At 41.9% G+C, this 24,070-nt stretch overlaps 1 protein-coding gene across 1 annotated transcript; it reads right to left on the bottom strand.

The window, feature by feature from the left end:
• Positions 1-5,309: 5,309 nt before the first annotated feature.
• LOC131269027 (carbohydrate sulfotransferase 11-like) lies at positions 5,310-6,773 on the bottom strand. Its single transcript, XM_058271341.1, has 2 exons — positions 6,095-6,773; positions 5,310-5,817 (listed from the first exon to the last, which is right to left on the bottom strand). The coding sequence occupies exons 1-2, from the start codon at positions 6,771-6,773 to the stop codon at positions 5,369-5,371; spliced, it is 1,128 nt and encodes a 375-aa protein (XP_058127324.1). The 3' UTR covers positions 5,310-5,368.
• Between the last annotated feature and the right edge of the window lie 17,297 nt (positions 6,774-24,070).

Genomic DNA, 24,070 nt, shown 5'->3' with positions numbered 1-24,070 from the left:
TCTCGATAGTACATTTTTGTTTGTGGTGACCGTACAATAACCTTTGCATACAAATGGAAAGTGCAATACAAATTATCGCACGCTTTATTTTTGCATGTCAAAATGTCATTTTGTCAAGCGAATTGTTGATAATTGGATTTATTTTTTATTTGCAAAATTTGTTTGTCTGTGAAGCGAACTCGTCGTGTAAATAAAAAGTAAAAATGGAGTGTTTTGTTTACCGAAACATAAACGAGTCATTCAAGTTATGCTTACAAACAGAAATACTGTTTTAAATATAATTCAGTAGAATTGATTTACATTTAACTTTATGACACCAACGAAAAATTAAAAATAAAAACCGTACAAACAACTTCAATCAATTATTTCATTTTTTTTAATCCAACCAATTTAGCAAACGCTTCAATTGCTTTATTTCCCAATCAAAGACCACGGGCGGCAACTGGACCGTACAATTCACAAGTGCATGCGCCCATTTTGAGATGCGATAAGACTCCGCTCCGCCAACAGTTTTTTGCTTAATTCTGCCAATTTTTTTAATGAACATTTTATTTTTATTAGGCCCGCTTTAATTTGCAGCTCAACCTACGGCTAATGAAAGATGACCCCCCAACTTTGCTGGGGGGAGTAAGAATTAAATATAAAAAATATGGAACAGAACTTCCCTTGCCGTCACAGTTATTTTTGAACTGACGTCCCAGTACCTGTTATCGGACTCTCTCATTTAATGACCCTTAACAATAGTGTCTCCTTCCTGTCGGACTACTTCAACCGTAAAAGGGTGAGGGCGTCGAGAAGTTCAACGGCAAAAAATATATAAAGACAACCTGAGGGCAAATAAAGTGTTGTAAAAGTAACAACGTACGTTAACGCAATGGTTTCGCAGATGCTTACTGGCGGGTTCTTTCGTGCCACTTATTCTTAGCCTGCCTGTCAGGGCGCTTATCGCCCCACAAATAACCCGACAGAGTGACATAACAGCACGGTATGCGCCAGGTACTGCCCGTGAAGTGCCGGAGGTCACACACATTCCTCCCCGCTCTCGAGTATCGACAACATTGGCGGTAGCGTTTAAATTACCATCGTTATCACGGTTCAACTCCGGGCGGGAACTGGGGCAGCGAATAACTTTTCCCCATCAACCGGTACAGAGCCAGTCACAAGTTGGTGCTTGTCGATCTCTTCGAACCATTTCAAAGTTCCCATAGAGAGTGGATTCCGTTCCAAAATGGCGATAGGGCCAATAAAAATAGACAAGAGGTTGTGATCAAACAAAAGCTCTCGTGTGTTGAATGTCTCCGCGAGGAAATTGAATTCCATTTTCAAACTCTTCCATCCGGCTAGAAACTGGGAATTAACTTGAACAAGTAAAATAACAGAAATAAAATAAATAAATCTAAAACATAAACTTGAGGCGATATTGGCCGCGCGTGTGATGTATGACATCATCGAGAAGTGAGAAAGAGCACACCCATCATCAATGTCTTTCAATCGGGTATTTAATTTCGAACATTCTTTTCATCGCGAAACATAAAAGCAACGTTGATTAAAATTGGTCATTTGTACTTCTACGCATTTCTTTTGGCTTTCCAATTACAATCAATCCTACACTGAACATCCGCGGAATGTCAAATCCTGCACGTGCCGCGATTCTATGCCCCATCCCCGTGTTGGTCTGTGTTCATCGCCGAAAAATTCAATGGAGACGAATCGAATTGACAAAATAAGACTCTTACGAGCTTACCGATAGTGGACTATTTTCAATTGTGAAGTTTAAAAAAAAAGTCCTCCTGCCAAAAACGAAATGGTGCAGCGAAAAAGATGACAGCCAAATGGTGAATTTATTCCTTCTAAAGAATCCAGCTTCCTCATTCGCGCCATTTTTTCCTTTTTACGTTTCACTTGATAGTCCCATTTTTCGACCATTTTTCCACCGAACATCCAAAAAGAATCTTTTTTCATAAAAAAAAAAAATACATTGACCAACCGGACAGACGGATCCTATATATCGACAGTTCCGATGCGTTGGGAAACATGGTACAAACATGACCCAAGTCAAGAACTTTGAAAGCTTGCCGTTTTGCACTGACATTGTAGTTTAAATTAAATTCCTCTCTTTTGCTCCCTTTTGCAAGCGAAACCGAACCCAAAGAGTCGGAGAAGTAAAACATAAATCGACCCATACACCATGCACGATGGCTATGAATTCGATTTAGATTCCTATCGCTCCCTACGCCATGACAGTTTATCGGAAATGATCAGACCCACCCGATCCTGGCATTCCCTGGTAGGCCGGGTAGTCGACGGTTGATATACTGCTGGTATGTACTACGTATGGGGTTTTTCGGGAAGAACTTGAGAAAAAAAAGAAATATGCACGGGAGGATTATGGTTGACTAAATCTGCGTCATGCAGTATATTGCACTGCAACCTGCAGCTGTGTTGCAGCACTCGAAATTGGTTGCAATAGCGTTGATATTTATTGTCAAATGAAATTGATTTTATTTTCTAAGAGATATATAAACTGCAAACGGTTGTCAACTTGTCGTTTTTTGTTGCCCTTCGGAAACGAAAATGTTTCTGTATCAAATTTATCCTAACCTAACAAAGTTCATGGGGGGTGCCCATGGCGCAGCGGTAGCGCGAGGAAACACCACACCACAGGTGTGGGATCGAATCTCGAGTCTGGCACCCTCCGGTATTACGAACGGCTGACCACCGATCTATAATATACCGTCTTTCGGTCACACAAACTCTCTTCGGAGAGAGGCCTTGTCCCACTAGGGGATGTCGTGCCACATATATATATATAACAAAGTTCATTGATCAATTCGAACAGAGAAATAGTTTGAAATTGCTTAGCTAAATAATAAAGTTGCAACTCATTTGCTTTTATACTTTATATCTTGTGGGAAGCTCTACTTCCGTACATTTACTTTAATTCACATTCAGGCATCCACCAGCTCCCAACTCATAAACTTATAATAAACCTACATTTGTACAACATGCAAACTAGTTTAAACAAACCCACACGTCGTCCTTACTTGCGCTTTGCCAACACAAAGTAATATTTCGTGTAACCAGTCCACATACATATGCATAACACACCCACACTGAAAGAGGTGAAAAGTGCATCCGTCCTATCCGGTATTTCTGACGTGCTCGTCGTTTATTGTGGCTTTACCGAAGCGTGCTGGATGATGGAATTTTCCGTTTTCCCCTCTAGCAACCCGCCCCAAATGTTGGTTTCCGTTCCGTGGCAAAAGCGGGGATAGAGTTTCGAAATTTCCGCCCGGGCTGGAGATGGTTGTTGTTTATATTTCAGCCCAATCTTCTACGGGCTCACGTAGTACAGCAAAATGGCTATCCTTGCCTGACACCGGCCGAAAGATATGATGAAGTTCAGCGGTGAGTTCTTCCATCAACTTGCTAACAATTTCTGCCACAACTGGAGGATGCGTTGACGCTGGGCAGTAAATTACAACGACCACAAGGTGGTTATACACCGACGAATGTCCGACAGTTCTTAGGTATGGGATGTAAAGTTTCCTTCGAACCTTCCTCCGAACCCAGGCCGCCATTCCGCTCATGAAACTTGAGCAAATATTTGCAACATCATTGCAATGCACAACTCATCTTCGGTGATTAGAGTTCAAAATTCTGGTTCTTACTGTTGCAATGAACCACGCGCTAATTGCAAACCCTACCACCCCGTATTATTGCAGCACATGATGATTTATGACAAATCGTAGCGCCCGAGGATTGTTTGGGTTTGAATGCGTGCATTAACATAAATTAAACATGCAACGATGGCATTAAGCAATGTTACACAGCTTGAAACTATTCGCAGCAACCGACGAGGAAAATGTTCGTCCTCCAGACAGTTGCCTTATCTCTCGCATTGTCCAATCCATCTCGCTTCGCTGAAAATATAAAACATTTCTCTTCCCATCCGTTTGCTCGTCCTCTGTTTGTTCGATAATTTTCCTAAGGGGTCATAATCGGGATGGTTTAAAGACAGCTGCTTGTTGACGATAGATGCATAATTAATGTCAGTTTAATCGATCACTCGTTGAGCGGCAGAGACTTTTGTTAATGTTCACATTTGCATAATCGACGAAATCTTAATCACGATAATGCAAATGAGACAAAAAAACAGTAAAACGGGTTATTTGGAGATGTTTGAGCGTTTTAATTTGTTTTTATACATAAATAAGGATTAGTATTTATGCATGCATTTTGGATGATTTTAACATGCAATTACGAAGTGAACAAGCGTATGTAACCAGCGTCAACAAAATCTATCTTCCTCAAAACTTCAAAGAGACATTTTCGAATAGTTATATTTTCACTCAAGTGCATATTTGATTTGTTTAAAGTGTCTAAACCAAATTGTACAACCACGCGCTTATGCATTCCAATCGAGAATGTGAGAAGAAATCAACACTGGTAAAAGCACAATCTTTATGCAAAAAGTGAGAAAACTGGTGGCGCTCTGGTTAGTAATTTTTCCATCCCGATTTGCATTTTCAAGGATTTGCAAGCATTTGAGCCGAGGTGCGAGGCTTTTCCCCAGACAGAAGCAGCACAAAGAGACACTCCTACGCTCGAGTAATTCTTATGCATGAAAAGCATTCTATGCTGCGCGGAACAAAAGGAATGATGAGCGTAGCACGATGGTATAAAGCGGAGATTTTCCTGAATCACCGCTCGCCAAGTGTTCTGCACGAAGAAGGGATATGATTCCATTCCTTTTTCCACCGCTCGTATGGAGTTTCGTTTGTAAGCGTTTACAGATATTCACAAACGCAAGTGTTACCGAAACAACCAGGTATTTAAATATGCTGTTGTTGTGATGAATCAGAGTTAACAACATGGAAAGTGTCGGGTCTGGTGATTTGTTGCTTTTCTCAGGTTAGAAAACACAATATGATATTACAAGGATGAGTTCATCTGGGTAAAATTAAGGTCTTGATTTTAAAATTGTTGAAAGAAATGAAAAATTTATGTGAATAAATTCGTAAACACTGTACCATAGAAAACGAGTTTTTTGTAAAACATATGATATGATTGTAGGTACTAGTAAGAACAAACTGAACAAGCAATTGGTAAATGACTAAAAACGACAACATACATTTATTCAATTGCATTTCCCAATAAAGCACAATATCTGTAGCAATCAAAACGCAGTAGGCCATGAACGTAGTAGGCAAAATAAATTGAAAACAACTAACCCGAGAAAAAACAATACCAGCTACCTCTGTGGTAACATATCTTTTTATTGCACAAAAGCATGTGCCACCTAAATAAATAACTGTATCCTACTTTCCCATCGCTGGAGAAAAAACCGTTGACTCAGTCTCGCCCATCAGTCATCGCGGAACAGTGCAAAGTATTGGCTCGCGTCATACTGGAACAACCGAAAGTCCAGCTCGTACCGGCGGTACAACCGTTCGAACTGTTCGCCACTCAGCTCCACCAAGCGAGCCATCGTGGAAGCCCGCTTCGCTTCAGGATCGCCTTGGAAGTCCCCGGCGGACGCCCGATGGTTATTTACATTCAGCCGGTGTACCTCGAACCGATCGCCGGCGCCGGGGGTTGAGGTTAGGTTGAGCCGCTGCAGCAGATAGGTGACGTCCCGCTCGTACGTTTCCAGCTTGACGATCACGGTCGGCTGCAGGAAGCACGGATCGCACAGGTTGTAGTAGGTGTTCCAGTGCGGATCCAGCACCCTGGTCTTGCGCAACACGAACTCGGTAAAGTCGCTGAAGCTCGGCACCGGCAGAGACGTGGCGTTGCCACTCTGTGTGGTCCCGGATTCAGAACCGAACCGGTTCAATAGAACGAGAGGGAGAGAAGAAAAGAACCACGTCAGCGCACATCGGCTATCGCTGTTTCGAGTCCGTTGGGCTTTGAATCGGTGCCATCAGAACTGAGGAACACGGTCAGCAATTCGCCCCGGTCACGACTCGCCAGGGGGTTTGCTGTATGGGCAAAAATGCTCCCCCCGGAAATGAGTTGTGCCAATCACCTGAATCAACCGAATTTTTTCGATCAAACACACGCACACGCGCCCTAACCTTATCGCTGGTCTCCGGTACGTCGACACCGTGCACCTCCCGGAAGATGAACCGCCGCAGGTTACGATAGTTGGCGCTCTGCGGACGTACGATCAGATCTTCGTACGCACTGACGAACCGATCGATCGGGTCACGTACCAGCAGGAACCGCACCACAGGCGATTCAGCGAACTGCTCCGGGTTCTGCTTCATCTGCTGAACTTCCGTCCGCGTTGGCACGGGATAGTACATGCGTGCCAGCGCCTTCAGATCGCTCGCCGCGTATGCGATCTTTTCTCCCGGTACACCGGCCCACCGATTGAACTGGTACATCCAGGTCGTGGAGGCCACCTTGCTGATCGAACACCAGAGCAACCCGAGCCGCGGTTGGAGGAAGTAGTTGTGAAACGGCTGCTGGTACTGTCGGGAACCACCAGATGCGGGAAAAAGATGGTCCGACCCGTTCCCAGTGGCTTCCGCGATCATGCGGCACTGTTCCTGAAGGTACCCGGAGCGCTCCTCCATGATCTCATCGACGGTTTGCTCGTAAGGCAGAGGCCACGGTAGGATCAACACCAGCACCGAGCAGGTTACCAGGATTCCCACGGCACTCCACCGGACCACGGTGCCGGTTGTGAGCGGAGTTTGATGGCCCGGTCCAACGCTTTCAGTTCGTCGACGACCCGAGCCCATCGGAGCTCGAACCTTCACCATGCGTGACACACTAGGAGCTCCAGAAACCCTGAACTTCCTGGACCACACGCTGAGCGACGCCTCGACAACGTTTTTCGACACTTTTGACGGACGGACCCTAAGCTGTACCTGCGGACCGAAAAAGAACCTCCCGTCCCGGCCGGTAGGCTGGCTCTTCTACAACTGACGAGAGGCCTATGTCGCATGTCTGGCACGACAGGCTAATTTGGAGCTGGATACCAATACTTTCCATACCGTGTCGTACGTAGCCCGGGGCTCGCCCTGGTAGGTGGTGTTGGAAGCCTCAGTGCCGAATCCGAACCAATTTATAAACAAAAATAGCTATGTGTGTGCGTGTGTGCGTGTGTGTGTTCGTTGGAAAGGTGTCCAGCAAGCGATCTTCCTCGTTAGCGCCGTGCTTGAAACGACTTTGCACGCTAACGAACGCAAACGACCGCGAAAATGGTGGCGAGAGGAGGCGAGGACACATAATAAAATAACTCTACCGCACGTGCGTGTATAGATGTCTCCTCTCATTTCGCCACCGATCCCGAGCGCCAAACTGATGTTGATTTAGCTGTTTCTTGAATTACCCTACCGTCTTTGTTATGAAGGTTCTTCCAGGCCTACGATGATCGAGGCGTTTCGTGCAAGAAACACGAAAACTGAACCGTACTCGAGTAGAACAAGAAAGCATGAACGTTTCACGCCAAGCAACGTGCGAAAGTCTGAAGTCGACTGTAACAAATGAATACCCAATAACTAGATTCTATTTTTTCTTTTCATTTTTTGTTTTGTCACAGAAAAACAAGTGTAGTCATCATCATTATAATTTGAATTGTGGTGTTTTTGTTTTCGATGCAGGGGCTCGTGTAAAGTCGATTTAATAGGCTTACTTTTTGTTGTACAAAGGTGAGAGTACAATCACCTCATAAAATATTGGCTAACGACGAGTAATGATTTAAAAATTCATCGAAAATAGAAACATCAAGCACAATACTATTTTGGTAATGTGTTACTTATTATGAAGAAGTAGGAAAGCGAAGCATTTTGTAATGTTTTATATGCATTCGCTAACGGAAAGTGGATATTTTAAAAGGTAAAATAAAATTAGTAACAGTTAGTAGTGAGTTTAAAGCTAGCAAACAAGCAGATAGAGTGGCCATTTGAAGAAAAATTACCAAAATCAACCATAAAATATGTAGAAGTTGTAACAGTATAGAGACTTCATAACAACAATGATATTGAGTATCTGAATTTTAAACTTCTACACTACTTTTTGTTAAACTTGTTTTAAAGACATCCACGATAGGTTTAATTTATTTTTTTTCCTTTTAATAATTTCTATTTGTCTAAAACAGTCTATCTGTTTTATTTTTATTTGAGTTAGATTCCTCTTGGTTGAAGAATATTGAAGTTGTGATCCAGATTTCGACGTATAAAGTATAAATGTGTAAATAAGTCACGAGTTGCCAAACTGTAAGACTGTATGAATTAGAAAATCTCAAATCTCTAGGCATGAATGCCTTCGTTTAACCATATTTTGAAAATCTAGACATTAGGATGTTAAGACTTCCGAAAATGGATAAACAAAAGGATACCTAAATTACGGAAGTAATTTTAGCAAAGATGGCGCCCACTGTTCACTTCGCAAGTTCCATAATAAATCGTGCGGTTTAACTTTACAACAAGCGCGCGCTTCCAAGTATGCTGGTAAATTATTGGCCACAACAATTTGCCGCCAGCTTCTCACAACACCCACGTCACGTTGGTAATGCGATTTTCAATTGCTGCTCTTTAGCAGCCACATGCCAGCAGCGGCGTCGTTGGCAAGTGGATCCATCCCAACCCTGCAGCGCGTCCTTTCGAGCACACTTTTGTGCGAGTGCGAGAAACACAATTGCTGCTGGTACCATTTAACCACCAACGATCCGACAATTTGCAGCGCAAGAAAAAAGCTGGAAACCATGTCACTTGAGGATGGTTTCCACGAAAATTTCCACCATCAGCTCACGGACTTGCTCTTGCAGCCCTATACCTTGAGAGCCTATTTTCCCACGCTCAGCAACGGGGCCCGCCCGTGTTGCCAAGGAACTGTCACCAGAGGCTGCGGTTCCACACCAGGGCGCACCGCACTCAAGCGGACCTCAAGACGTTCGTTATTGTTCGCCAGTAGTGCATTTCCCAGGAAAATTCCTCAAGTACTCAACTATGCCGGCAGCAAAGTTGTGCCCCTTTGAAGCATGTTTCAAAGGGCCGAAGGGAGAAGGAAGAGATCCCATTATACAACTTTCAGGGCTGAGCTGCAAAGACATTGCATGCCGGTGTATCACTGCACTAAAAGCTGCACAGCCGCCTCCCTCTCCAAACGGGGAGCTTTTCCGATCGGAACATAAATTCGATCCGAAAGGATTCACTTGTCTGTTGTTGTGCCAGGTCTTAGGACTGGTTGGACTCGGTGTGCGGTTTCGGTGCAGCAAGCCGAACGTCGAGTAATAAATCTTGCACATGAGATTTTGCGTCCAATTTTCAAACGAGCACAGTACGAGGGAGGGAAAAACAAAAGTATCGGGACGAATGCAGGAATTTCCACCCGCAAACACTCGGTCTGACAGCGTTGCTCGTCTTTGTGTAACATAAAACTTCGTCTATATTTTCTCCTTCCCTCGAGTTCAACCTGAAAGAGTTGTTATTCCGAGGTGGGAGTTGCGACGGGATTTAAAGGATAACGTTTCCTGTGCACCTTGGAAAAAAGGATTCCATGTAGGTCGTTAGTATTAAACAGTGCAACGCGTTCAGGAGATGGAAAACAATATAAAGTGCAATCGGTATCAGATGTAGCAAAACAGGTACGACGATGTAGCTCTTAAACATCTCTAAACCCGCAAAGCTCGACGCAGACGGTTGCGAAGCACATAATTGATTTGCTGCAATCCATAATTCATTAGTGCGAGATGCAAGCGCAGTGTACTTCCATACCATCGAGGTACTGGTCTGATATACCGCGGTATAGAGTGACGCTACTCTAGAGGGAACTTCTGAATGCTTGAAGATGAAGATCCTAGAACAATGCTGCAATGATATCAGCAATCACCAAATTCACCACCGGTTGTAAGTGAGTGAAGTCTCGAAGCTTCCGGTACTTGATTCCGGCCATTTACAGCGAAGTTTGTAAGTGCATAAGGTTGGCAAAATATACCACTTGATTAGACTTCTCGTTCATTCTCGTACGAGCTTCAAGTTAGAGTCAGCACTCGAGCGAGAAGTTCGTGCTTTAATATAGCAGATCATAAAATTACCGGTCTTGCACTGCATCCCGGTACTGCATCCCGGTACGGCGCACAGTTTGCAAGTTTAGAACGCCCACCCTGCGGTCCCATGTAGCCCACTTCTGTTTACAAAAGCCCACCGGCCTTATCTTCGTCAACTCAGGCGCAACTTTTATAGCACGCTGTCAGTTATCTGCTGCTTCCCTCGTCCTGGGAGATGTCAGTACACGGCGACCCGGTGGCAGCTCAGATCCTTCCAGCCGAGCAACGGCCCCTCGCCACTCGCTTGCAGTTGGAAAATTTAATTTTCATCCCAAACCCAACACAACGGTGTGTGCATGTGTGCTCGTCGGCTTTATAGGTCCTGTCACTGTTTGACTTTGTTGTTTGACATTCGCTGCCAAGAGTTGTTTGACTTTTTGACGTTGGATGGAAAAGGTTGTGGTGCGCGTCGCCACCACACCGCGGTACATTGAACCGAGGGTGCGGCACCTTACGGAGGAGTTTTGCGATTATGCCCCGACGACTGTCAACTCTTCGCGGGAAACTCTTCCCCATTTTAGCTGCATTAATGTTTTCTCTAGTACCACAAAGATTTCGTGGACCGATTTCCAAATTAAATCCCCTTCTGTGAATTGTTTTAAAGTGGTCAACAAATACAAATTTCGTTTTTCTGGCCTACTGTTTGAATAGGACACAATAAAGAAATGTTCACATTCAGTTAGGTATTAATCCCAAATTCACAATAATTCATTAATGAACGAATTGAAGCTGAAGGTTCAACCTGTAATTCATTACTTTATAATCTAATATCGGAAAATTGGTGGAACGGAGATAATTTCTCGTTTTCTCTGTCCCCATTTGGTCAACATTTTTCCATCAATTTCCATTTGACAACCGTTGGCTATGAGTGACGTAACTTGGCAATCAGTAAAAGCTCGTTTCCATCGAAGGTAACCGCCGAAGAAGGGAAGAAAACTCCTGAAAACAGAAGCCATAAGACCATGACAAGTACGAGTGTAATTTCGATTGCACATAAATCACGTTCCGTGACACGCATTAGGAAACGGGAATGGAAAAAAAAGATAGATCCATAGGAACAAAAACCGACCAAATGGACCCGAGACCAAACCCAAGAGAGGAAAAATTGCGGGAAAATCACGTACGGCATACAAATGGTAACAATTTAGAACTGCTTTCACATGGGATTTCAACACGAGGAAAAAGGACGTGCAAAGATTTTTTCAAACACTATTTTCTTTGACAAAAATAAATATGATTAAAGCGATGAAAGATGATATATGAAACTTAATCAAAACTAACAAGAAAATAAAAAAAGTATAAACTTTCGAAAGCATTGTTTGGATTTCATATTTTTACTACAAGAAAATATAAACATTTAAAAAGCAAATTACGTTGTTATCACCCACAAGGTTTGCACACATGCGTGCTAATCATGTCAAAATTGTGCTAGCTTTACGTGTATGTCCACCATTTCTTTTCCATTGGTTGACGATTTGATTTTGCTTACTGGCGTTCGTTTCCCCTCCATCCTGTTTTGCTGATTGGACGCGTCCATCAACAGCAAGCATTCGTTCTATCATCAGACGATCGACAAAAAAGGACAGGCTGGTCAATTGGAGAAGCAACACGTTTCAAAACACCGTTCCCATTAGCGAAATGCTCGAGAACATTAGCAAAAAGCCTAACACAGGAACTTGGAGGAAAGAAACGCACTGGCGTAGGTGGATGTAGTGGAAAGGCAACAGGAAATTGATTTTCCCCGTTTCAAGCCACCCAACTCCCGAACCGTTGGCAAATACCATCCCTTTTCATTCTCTCCTTCACAACCCGTGGGAATTGAAGCAAAGGAAAAAGGTTTCCCAAATTCACCGTATCCTTACACGATCCCCGGGTAGATTTTTCACCCAATTTTCCACCAAGAAATTGAAAGTGTGCCACAAAAGCCGACGGTCGAACCACAGTTTTCGGCTGGGAAACGATTTTCGAAACCCAAAGTAAAATTCACCGTCCTTAAGAACGTCCACTCGCCAACACAATGGAAGCGTGTGTGAAAACTTTTCGACCGATGAAAAGGACCGTTGCGGCACGCAATTGTGAACCGTGTCGTAAATCAGGCGATTGTAAGATTTTGAAACCCGCTTCCGACTCCTAACAAGTGACCTTCGAAACGACCTACGAAAGAACGTTCGGTGAAAAACGCGTGTGAAAAATCTTTGCGGCGATAAATTTCTACCCACTGTTGGTATTCCATTAATTGGAAGATTTATTGTGTGTTGGAAACGGGAAATAAATCGAATTAGATTTTGTTGATGGCTTTTAGGAAAGGAAAGATTTTTGATGTGAAGAATTTAAAGTAAAGTAGGTAAAATAGGTGGTCGGAAAATTTCCTTTTTTGAAGACAAATATTGCCGGCCACATTGTGAACCAAATTATAACGAACAATTATTGTTAGATGGAAAATAATTATAACCGGAAAACCATCGATAGCAAATACCACTCAAACTCAAAAACAAGGATTTAACAGTCGAGTGCTCCGGAAAACACATTTCCCCGAAAGAAGGATTTCGACCGGCGAAAAACGCATACCTACGAATTTTCCACGCCGCCCAAAGTGAACATTGAAAATTAATTCCAATCGACCTGGGCAAACAAACTATGCGACTAGCACAAAGGTGGGAGAAAATCCCTACCCTCCTCCGGTGTTTTCATCTTTTCACCTCCCCCCCTTAAAATCGACCGGGCCGGACATCAAAAATAGGGCGGAAGCTTTTGAATGTAAAACAGGGAAAATGCGAAACCGACATAGGCCGCCCGGTGCTTCATATCTTTCCCCCACGGCCGGAATGGGTCCGGAAAATCCGATCCCTTACCGTCGCGTGCTGCACCGTCCCCGTTCGGATGAATATATATGTATGTGCTGGTGAAAAGTTCAGCTTCGTGCGCTGGAAAATCCACTTTGTTATACGCAAATAATACGCTTATCATGGGTAAATTATCTTTTCCTGCCGTGCGCCGCCCGCATTGGGCGATGGTTGAGTTTGGTTTGGGAACGACTTTACAGAATGCGGAAGCCACAACCTCAACCTTCTCCTTCTGCCTTTACATTCCCACCCGACTGGGAAAATAAATCCCTATTAACTACCGGTCGAGCGTTTTTCCTCCAGTCAGGGTCTTTTGTCCCATGTTTTTTTTTTGGTTCAATATTCAGTGATTCTTTTTGAGTTTCCTGAGCTTTCTTCAAAATCCCGTGTATTTTATTCTCTTGTAAAAATTATCACAAACATTCAATCAAATAACCACAATTGAAAACATACAGTGAGCAAAAATAATTATACTATCATTCCATTAACTCAACCACTAATTATTTACACATCACTTTCCTAACAAAACCATCCACAAGACATTTTCCCGGAGCATGAACAATAAAGAAAATTCCTAAAGGAAGAAACACAATCTTTCTATCTCCCTTCGGGGACGGCGATATTACTCGCAAACGCATAAAAGCCAATTAATCAATCAATCAACCCACAAATCAGCTCATCAATATTGATGAAAGGTGGAAAATGAGGAGATGGATGGATGGATAGATTGACGTTCGGTTTAATTTTCGGATGAGCAACATGAACAACAAAAGAAGCTAATATCATTTCTACCAAACTCTAGAGAGCTGGTTATAATTGAAAGTTTTTCCAAGCGATAGATTCACGAAAGCTGATAAAATACGAACAACAGTTTATTTACTGCGTGTCGCATTACGAGGAGCAAAAAGCAAATTGAATGCCCAAAACACATACTAAGTGCAAAGAATTGTCGAAGTACCAAACCATGACCAATTAAAAGATCAACATTTTCCAAATCGATGGACAAACTTTTATCAACAATCGATCGACAAATTATCGCCGGCTTTCCTCGTACGATATTACTTTTGATTTTCGTTGAAAAAATAAACCACGACTTCCTCTTTCTGTCCTTCTCTGTTCCAACAGCTACAACGCCCCGTTAAAGATATCGATCAGTAGCGACGAGTTGTGAAAAACATAGCAATGTTCCAGTGCGGTGACTATCGAGAAATATGACAGTGAAATTTAATTAAAAAGTCTGCGGTTTACCATCAAAGGAACAATCGTAACGTAATTTTTCCGTTCGAGTGAACTTTCATGCCAGGCAAAAGTCAGTAGGGAAAAGACTAGACGTTGTACATTCCAAGCTACTCTCTCGCTAGGGAGCGATGACTTGGCTTACTTTGTACACTGGGGTTTGTTTTTATTTGCCATTAGACTCCATCAAGAAGGTACCTTGAGGACATACTCGAGGTGATGGAAGTTCTCCGGAACTGTTCAATCGAGGGTTATTGAGTTGAAATCTGGCACCGATGGGGGAAATCCATATTGGTATTCGGAACATGCTACCAAAAGGAAGCTATTAATGAAGCAAAAACTTCGAACAAAAATTTGAGAAGATTGAAAAATAAAACAAAATTTTAATTCATTATCACAAATTGTTGAAAACATACAATTTGAACTATTCTTCCACGCAGTTATTTTTGGAATAGTTGTACAAAAAGTGGTGTTAGTAGGACGGGAATATGAAACATGTTATATTTGTATGGTAAAACTAATAAAATATTTAAATATATGTTTCCTACTAATTTTGCAATCTTATTGCTCTTGAAGCAAGTGTTTACCACCTTTCAATACGATACCACCGGTTAGGAGATAATCCACTCTAAGCAGAGACCCTAATTCGATGGGATTTAATAATTAAGTGCTGATCAAAATTGGCTAATTTAATCCCGGGCCGGTTTGGTTTCGATTGAACAATAATCAATACCAGCATGGTAAAAGCGGTATCACCGATGGGGAATTTAATCCTTTAAATAAATACTACTAACAAATCGTAATTAAATCATTCTATAGAACATTGTTAAATAATTTTCATAAACCATCTTCAGAAATGATTAGAACACAATAAATATAAAACCATGTTGTATCAAGGTATCAATGCACGAGAAACATGGTAATGATTGAAATGTTTGCAAAGCTCTTTATAAAAAGCGGTTGCAATGGAAAGGCACACACAGCTAAACCGCCAAAGGATCAATTTAAATGTCTGAGTATATGCACGTCAACCCAACGATCCGTTTTGTCTTCCCATTTGAAGTGATGAAGTGAACACAATCCTCAGTTCAATTACCACCACCACCATTACCGACATCATACTCTACGCTTCTGCTTTTTCCGCCACTTAAACAATACTTAGGTAGTTTGGGAAACGGAAATGTAGAAGGGCTACTAAGCTCGACCGCGAGGACAAGCATAATGAGCCAAAAAAGCATGCGAAAACGACAACGATGATGATGATGCTGCTGATGGTGGTAGTGATGCTGTGATAAAGTGCCAAACGAGCGCTCGCTTCGCAGAAGGACACAATTTAGCATCGATTACGGGAAGGGTAAAAAACGCTTCGGCATGAAAATACCTCGTCAGCCGGAGCATTTGACGGGAGGTTTGGACAAAGGATGGCCCAAAGCGGATTATGTGACATTTGTGAAAAGGGTACACACTTGCCGTAGGTTATGCTAGTAGGTCTTTTGCGCACAGTGTGTATCACATTTCCTAACATCTCTATTTAATTTTATTATTTTGCATACAAATATCTATTTGAGTTTTAGTTTTGTACTTGAATTCTTAACTTCCTTTTTTTGGCATTCAAAAATATTGCAAAATCTACCAAACATTTAATATGTGCAACAAAATTTTAGCAATCACTGTAACGTTGGGAACGGAACTATCGTTCGTTGACTGGAAGAAAATGTTATCTTCATTCATTCATAAGTCCTATCTCGTAAAAGGTTAAACAGGAAACGAAAGATTTGCTACCGTTGTGTTGAACCGGTGGAATGGGACCTGTGGAAATGGGAATAGTTTCCTCGGTTTTTCTCTACCAATTACGCGATGAATGTGAGTGTTTTTGCATTCCATAATGGGGAGAGGAAAATGGAAATTTCCGTCCGTCTGCCTTGAACTGTTGCTTGCCAAATGGAATTAGGGTTCTCGTAAACTTGTAAGAGCAAAGTTTCGAAAGTATTGTAACATGGAAAGTTTTGCTAATAACTCGACAGAATATATACATTATTTGGTGTCAATATATTTGCACCGAAACAGAACATCGAGTGGCTTATGATCATAGTTTTTCAAATATTTTAAATTTGATTATTTTTTAACAGCTCTGAATCTTCTGATGTTATTTGGTAGCTGAAAACCATACTTAGTTTTAGGTAATTTTAACATTTTGTTTACAACATACTACAAGCAACTATAAATATTTAAATTTCATCAATATATTTTGCACATCTTTCGTCTGTTTTCAATGTATTTTATTGCAATTCAATGGAACGTTTTCGTTCAAAATTACAAAAATGGACCCGAAACCCCAAAGCTATAAACTTGGGCGTATTATTTCAATACCAGCGGGAAAACATTGTAATGGAAATGTAAAACTAAACTGACCGTGTCACAATCCTCGCACACATACACACCGAGTGCAGCCACAAAAGGCTTTTTAAGTAGCCATGCGATGCGCCGGAAAATCGATTACGCCAAATCCCGAAAACATGGCACGAAAAACATTCCCCTCCCCGAGGGCGATGCCCTTATCGGGTTTGGTTGCAAAATGCAAATTAAATGAAAGCACAAGTCCCCCTTTTTCCCATGCTCTGCGCAAGGGAAGGAAAACGCGACCGCAAGGGGGGGGATTATTAGCCGGCGTGCGGTGCGATGGTACCCGTGGCCATTACATTATGGGTGCAGTGAAAGCAATCTCCTAAATAGAATTTACATCCATCGTCGTCTCGACTCTCGCATGTCCACAAGGATCGCTGGTGTTGACTACCAGAAGGACGCACGATGTCAGCACCGCCCACTTCCGAGGCCGGACAGTGTGTCAACAAACATTATAGACATCCGGACCCAGGGAGGGCCACCGGTTGTGTACTTTCCTTCCCACACGACGGTTTGTGCGACCCCCGCGCAACAATAAAACCTTTTACGCGATGACCAAAAATCCTTGATTTCCGGTGCTTGTTTTTCCATCTCGCCTTAGGTCCACCGCACTGTTTTTGGTTAAGCACGAGATTCGAGTTCGTAATTTCTTTTTCACTTATTTTGGGTCGTAAAATTCAAACGAAAAATCGTTTTTCCATCCCACTGAACCGTTGGGAGCGGTTTCAGTTTTCCAACCGAGAGAGATAACACAAAGGACAACAGTACGACAAAAATCGTACGTAACGAAGGGCCCAACAAGGGGGGGTGAAAAACTCCTCCACACGCCAAACGACCGCTCGGGAGCAGGAAAAAAGGCATTTCCATCGCATTTTGTTCGAAAACGAGAAGGACATTCGCTATTTTCAGAATTTCGTAACATCATCCTGCCATCATGCAATGCTAATATTTGACAATGAGCCATGGCACTTGATGCGATGCGCGCTTTTAAATTTCCATGCTTGGGAAAATGTGTCCCTACGATGGGAAAAATACACGCTTGTTGGTCCTTTCACTTCCTCCTAGTTTTTGTGTCTTTTTTTCCTTGGTTTCGATTTCGTTGGTCTATTTAAAGTATTTTCTTCGAAAAATAGGTACAAAGCTGCATGTCGACATGCAAAGGAGATAGGAAATAACAACATAGGAAGCATTTTCTTATATGTTATTCTTCCCACCCCCCCAAAGGGAATGTAGGTAAACGTTACGATGAAAATGAAATGTCATGAATGTGAGATGCCTGACACTAAAAAAAAAAAGAATAAGCCCTACTCTTGGCAACACAGGGCAATGACTGTATGGTCAGACCGGTCGGGAAGAAAAAGTTTACGAAAGGACCTTTGCTTCAACATTGTTTGTATGTCATTTGACAGGTCGAGCGCCAGAGGTGCAACGGAAACGACTGGACACGGACAGATAAAACCCGAAGCACAGTGTGGACGTTGCTCTTCAGAAAAGTAACACATTTCAACATCCCTTTCCCATTTTTTTTCTTCTCCATTACTCGAGTGGAGTCCTCGGTAGTGGTCTCGCAGTTCTCGCTACCGTTTGTTGTTTTTTCGAGGTTTCCAAATGCTGCTGGAAAGCATTGCTGTCATCGAACGATATCAACCGTGTGCGATGTCATCGCAGTTGACGTGCAAGTAGTGTCCAAGCCCTCGAATGGTTTAAGGGCAAAGAAAACAGACGAGAGAAAGAATCTTTCACGTAAAAAATAAATGGGAAAGTAAAACATGAAGCTTAATAGTGGCAGGCTATTAGTGTCCACCGTGACTTACCCATCATGTCGTTGTTCTTTTTATCAAACGTTCCGAACGTTTGTGGTTTGTTGAAAAGTATTCCATTTAGGGAAATCCCGAATGAACATAGCGAAATACTAAAAACAACAACATCTTGCAAGTATTTCTGGGAAAAATAAATTACTTCAATATAAAATAAAATTTAAAACAAGAAAAAACTAATTTCTATTACTAGAAGAAGTTTCTTTTAGTGTAATATTAAATTATCTTCAATATGAGTGCACGAACAGAAAACTTTTCCAAGAGGAAGGTTTAGTTTCCAATCATGTATGCTTCTGTTACTAACGGCAACTTGGCTATAATGAAATGGGTTTTATAGAAACGTTTTATTTCCTTCCGGTTCTTGATTCTTGGGAAAATGATGAAGTTGATGATCACCCTTCGCCTTTACACCACACGTGTTCAAGCTCGAGCCAAAGCAATCCTTTTCGCGCACAGGAAGGTATGAGTTCACAGTTTCAGTAATGACCGGAGCAGATTTCGATCAAAATGGTAGCCGGAAGTTGCAATTGGTTACGATCCGCCGTACCTGTTTTGAACACCGGATGGAGAGGGAATTCGAAAGGGAAAGGGAAAGCGAATTAATTTGTCAGAATAATATTTCCAAAAATATCATTTCCTTCCAACTCGAACAGGAAGCAGTTTGACGAAGCGAACCGCTTTTTCCTCCTTTTCTATAATATCCAGAAAATGCAATAAAAAACAGTTTCATAAAAAAAATATTGGCAGTTTTCAAAATCCTTTTTCCATTGAAGAAAACTGGTTATGGTTATGGAAAACACTTTTTATTTTTCATTCTCGTGTTTGCATGAACAAACGAAACCAAACGGATGCAATTGCATACGGTTTAAAAATAACCGTGGACGATTTTATTTCGTTCGGTTTTTCGTGTCATTTGTTTTAAGTTTTTCAAACATACGAAACTAACAGAAAAAACGGAATATTTAGCTTGAGTGAAAATTGCAAAGGGCAAAAAGAACCGACAAAAATTCATCGTTTCCATGAAAATATGGAAAATATGTTCCAACCGGAGCGAGTGGCTTCGCATGTTTTTCCTGGGGGACATTCAAGAGGGAAGCAGAAAGAAAAAATGATTGCAACTCAAACGAAGCACAAAAACTGCAAAAACGCCCCGGGATTAATGAACTTTTGATGGTTCACAGTTGCATTTGATTATAGCGACACACATGGTGATGGATGGAGTAAAAAATTAACGTTGCTGTTATCACACGGTTCCCAGACAGGAGGAGTCGATAATCGGGGTGGACATGAAAGGCTAACTAAACGAATATCAAATTCATATTTCACCTCCATTTATATTATGGAAAAAGGGATTGAAATCCGTTGAAAAACAGAAAAGCATAGCGTCGGAAATGCAAATTGGAGGAAATTTGAACCGGATATACTCCCACCACCTGACTAGGGTGGTTCGTCAGGTATAGTCATTTCTCCACATTCCCATTTACCAACCATAAACGTCCTAAAACTGTACAGAACTGAGCTTCGGTGTGATTGTCCCTAATCGTTAGTTCTCTTATTTTTCCTCAAGAAAATCATTAGGCAACTTCCTTGTGTGTGTGTCTGACTAGTCATTGAGGACGAGACAGTTTATTCACCCGAGGCAACAACCAACGCGCTGGCAAGAAGATTTCCCTCCAAGGCTACAACAGTCGGAGTTGGGAGGAAAATCCTCTGCGACGAACATCAAAGTCAGGGGCCTTTCCCCGAAACCACAAATCCACCAACGAAAGCCTCGTCCCACCCATACTGAAAAGAAAGTGGTAGATTAGGTGGGGAGATATGGGATGAAACTTTCCCAGGAAGAACCGTCATCGGTTGGGAGATATAAAAAAAATCTCTTTTGCTGGCAAGGCATCCGAAATAATCCCCCCAAAATGAACACATCCTCGCTGGCGGAAGGATAAATTTCCATCTCGGACAGAAACATGGAAAATGTTTTACTCCTCTTTATGGCCGATTTAAACAATATCGTTGGTCTAGGATTGTGTCTTCATTGGCTAACTCTTGGTTTGGTTTGTCGCTTTATTGTTTTCCACTTTAAGTAATACCTCTGGATCCTGTTCATAAAGTGAGGTGAAGAAAGTGGGAACCCGGTGGGAAAATTTACTCACTAGAATAGCTAATTAATCTTGACGAAAGTATCGCTTACATTTCGAGTTGGGATAAACCATGCGTAAAAACTGAACTTCTAAAAGATGAAAGTAAATCTCGTATCTGAAATGTAATCAAACGTAACTAAGGAAAAAAATAACCCTTTCCCATTCTATCATGGGGTAGGATTTTCCCAGCCAAACTCCAATCGGTTACTATGGGCATTAAAGTGTATCGGATGATTTTTACAGTCTATAAAAATATAAACGCTTATCCGTCCCCCTTTTCTCTATGGCGCAGCCAACACAAAAAAAAACTGGCCAGCTAATGGTCTGTGAAAAATGGCTTCATCTCACGAAAACCCAAGTGTTTCCCGGTTGGGAAGATAAAAGAAAAGGTAAAAAACGGAGAACCCAACGGATGTCTGCCGGATCCGCTGCCGGTATCCGTTTTTTTTTTATACCATCCTAGACGCTTCCGTTTACAGAGGACGTAGGACTAATATTCTGAACCTTCGCCAGACCGGAAGGACGAACTTTATTTAAAACATCAATGAATTTCAAAAAGGATATATCCGGTTAATCCCATTCGGAGTCGGCGTAAGCCGAAAGTCTGCCTGACCAACGGTAAGTTTGACAGATGTTCGAAGCGAGGAAAATCCTCCCATTCGATTGAAGGATGATTGTCGGTTTTATCTTCATGCACATACACCAAAGTTACATGAACGTTAGAGGAACATTTTACATTCCATATTTTTTAATTTAAAAAAATGAGAACCTTTTTTCGCAAAATTATACGCGAAAGCAGTCGAAGCACGATAATACGTTAATGCATGTAAATGAAAATCGATAACTTGCTTCATTTCGTATGCCTTGTGCTGAATTTTAAATGAAACCACAAGACATCTAACAAACCTCGAAGGAACAGCAGATTTTACATTTTCCAATGTATTCTTGGATGGAGTAAGAAAAAAACCACCCGAGCAGAGTTACGTGCAAAAGAACATCGGTAATTTAAAGGAAAGTGAAAAACTAACCGATTTCACAACTTGCTCGGGCGTGTCTACCAACTTAGCACGGTGCTGATAGCAGAGTGGAAAAACATCCATCCTCGAACTAAAAGGTAGCAAAAAATAAAAACAAGTAGAAAATATAAAATTGTGAAAAAAGGTCTTCTTTCCATGGGGCTCCTTCACAAGAAAACATGGAATCAACGGAACACAAATACTAAGCCGTTGCCGTGGAAACGCAAACAGTAATGGAACATTATCGCCCGCCAACTACAAGCCAACAGACAACGCAGAGTGCGCTGCAAGGACGATTAATGAAAGTGCATCGATTTTTCTATCAAAGCTTTTTTTTCTACCCAGAAGCGGCTTTCCATTTGCCACAGCTCGCTCGAAACGACACCCGGCAAGGCAAGGCCATGGGCGTCGTAATGGGAAAAAATCCAGGACGTCGATTTTGCTGCCACAATGTATGAGTAATGAAGAGCGACAAATAAAATGACACGAGTTTCGATCAATACTAAACGACGGGTGCCGGTGGAAAAAAGGGAAAAACTGTGAATGGCATGACAACGTTTACGAAGGGACCGTTTTATTAAAATGCAGAAAAGCGACGCTAGGTTGCATCCTAGCGTTCGCCTCTAATAGTGAAACTAAGGTAAAAATGTCACAAAAACGATTTCCTAGGAAACCTCAAGCAGTACGTAGGGATTGGATGCAGTTTGAATGCAGGTGATAGAGAACATAAAACCTACAACAGTTCGCTTCTGCGTGCAACATACGTATGCACTTGTTGCTTTCAACAAGTATGTTTAGATAAGTTTTGTCAGGATAGCTATTTGTACTTGTCAACAAAGAAGTTTGCAGCCACAGTTTTAGGTGTAACAAAACTTTTATTACCTTTTTTCTTTCTCTTCATATTCTGTTTCCTTTTAGACAAACTGTACAAATTTCGAATTCTTTGCCCTTTCCATGTATACAATAATTCATATAATATTTCCTAATATCAACAAGATTGTAGACTACTGGTTTCTTCAAGATTTGCCCAGTTTTATTCAACCTGTATCCAACCTCAAACCTGCCTCACCATCAGACGTAAAAATAGCGCAAAAGGAATAGTTCTGAATCAAAATTAGTCTGTCGCACGCAAACGGTGCGAAATTGGGTTTTCTTAATTTTACAGTAATGGACAGCAAATCACAACGCATACTTACACTCTCCCCAGCGACCAGCCACAGTTGCCTAAGCAACGCTCTATAATTCCACCTAATTGAATCAGATCACGCACCATGCGACGCGAACGGCCAAAGGGAAAAAGCCTACGCTTGGTGGCAGAATTTAGAGAAATTTAAATCAGTCGATTTCATTTGGTACGACCGAAACGAAAAGCGCAGTCGAAGCGGAACGATAGGTTTTCGCGAAGAAAACATAAATTGAATGAATTAGTTCGCTGGAGGACAGTTTTCCAAAGGGGGTGATGCAAAACAAGAGCGATCGAAATGAGGGTAATATAACACGGCATACAAAAAAGGTGAAATTACATCCATCGTTCGCTTCAGGCTTTGAGAAGTGAGCTGATCGCAGGCGATCGCATTGGGATGATATCTTTTGCACTTTCGTTGAGTTGCTATTTCTCGCACCGAATTGCTAAAACTTGGCGACTTGGCGAGGAGGAGGTCACATGATTCGAAGATAAAAACAGCATTTTCAACCATTTCAATGAATGGAGGAATGATAGAGGATTTCGTCATATTTCAGATGTATTACATGTTTTATGTAAATGTAATAGTTTCATTACTCCGTTGCAATTGCGTGCCCCCGAATCCTTCTGATGTTCGGTGGACAACGATCGATATATGTCCAACGGGGTAGACAGACACACTTGGTGGTATCAATTACTCAAAACCGAGCAAAACCAGAAGGCAATCACCATTAGCCGATGGCAACTACGCCGCATAGACTACTGATAACGATCGCAGCTGCTGCTGTTAATGATAATGACGGCGTGTTTGTGCCAACAGCGATCTTAACCGATCTTACACAATCACCACGTTCGCAAATGTCGGCCATCGATCCGTGGGGATCCCGTTATCGGCAGAGCCGTGTGCGGACTGTGATGCCGCCGTCCATTCGTTTAATATTCATGTCAATTGTGCCGAATGGAACGGAAAATGGTGCCAACCTTAATGCAAGGCTTTCTATCTAAAAGGTTTGTGGAAAATTTACAAGTATATTCACTTTCTAAACACATTGAAAAGGTACAAAAAAGCCACAGATGCTAAATAACACAAGTCTGAGTTGCAAAAATTGTGCTGTATTTTGCGGCCAGTCGTCGTTGTGTCTGTGACTAATTGCTTTCTTTGCTCGAAAGTGCAGCGATGACTTGGCCAGCGATTGTTGGCTGAAAAAAGTGTTACTAACAGTATAGGGTGCAACATTCTAAAATACATCGGGAAATGAATGCAGCCTCACCATTGCAACCATTTACACATTTTACAGAATAGTTTTCAATCAAAAGTGAAAAGAAACAGTTTTGTAAAACAATACTACAAAGTTTAAAAAAAAAAACATT

Source organism: Anopheles coustani, chromosome 3 (genome assembly GCF_943734705.1).
Source record: "Anopheles coustani chromosome 3, idAnoCousDA_361_x.2, whole genome shotgun sequence".
Taxonomy (NCBI): Eukaryota; Metazoa; Arthropoda; class Insecta; order Diptera; family Culicidae; genus Anopheles; species Anopheles coustani.
The sequence above is the reverse complement of the archived record's forward strand: the minus strand, read 5'-3'. Positions and strand labels throughout refer to the sequence as shown.

Bases quoted from the DNA above. Each gene is read 5' to 3' on its own strand.
- LOC131269027 (XM_058271341.1), bottom strand. From the start codon at position 6,773: ATGGTGAAGGTTCGAGCTCCGATGGGCTCGGGTCGTCGACGAACTGAA. The intron at 5,818-6,094 runs AGACCAGCGATA...TCGGTTCTGAAT, and splicing joins GCACGGTGTCGACGTACCGG to CCGGGACCACACAGAGTGGC.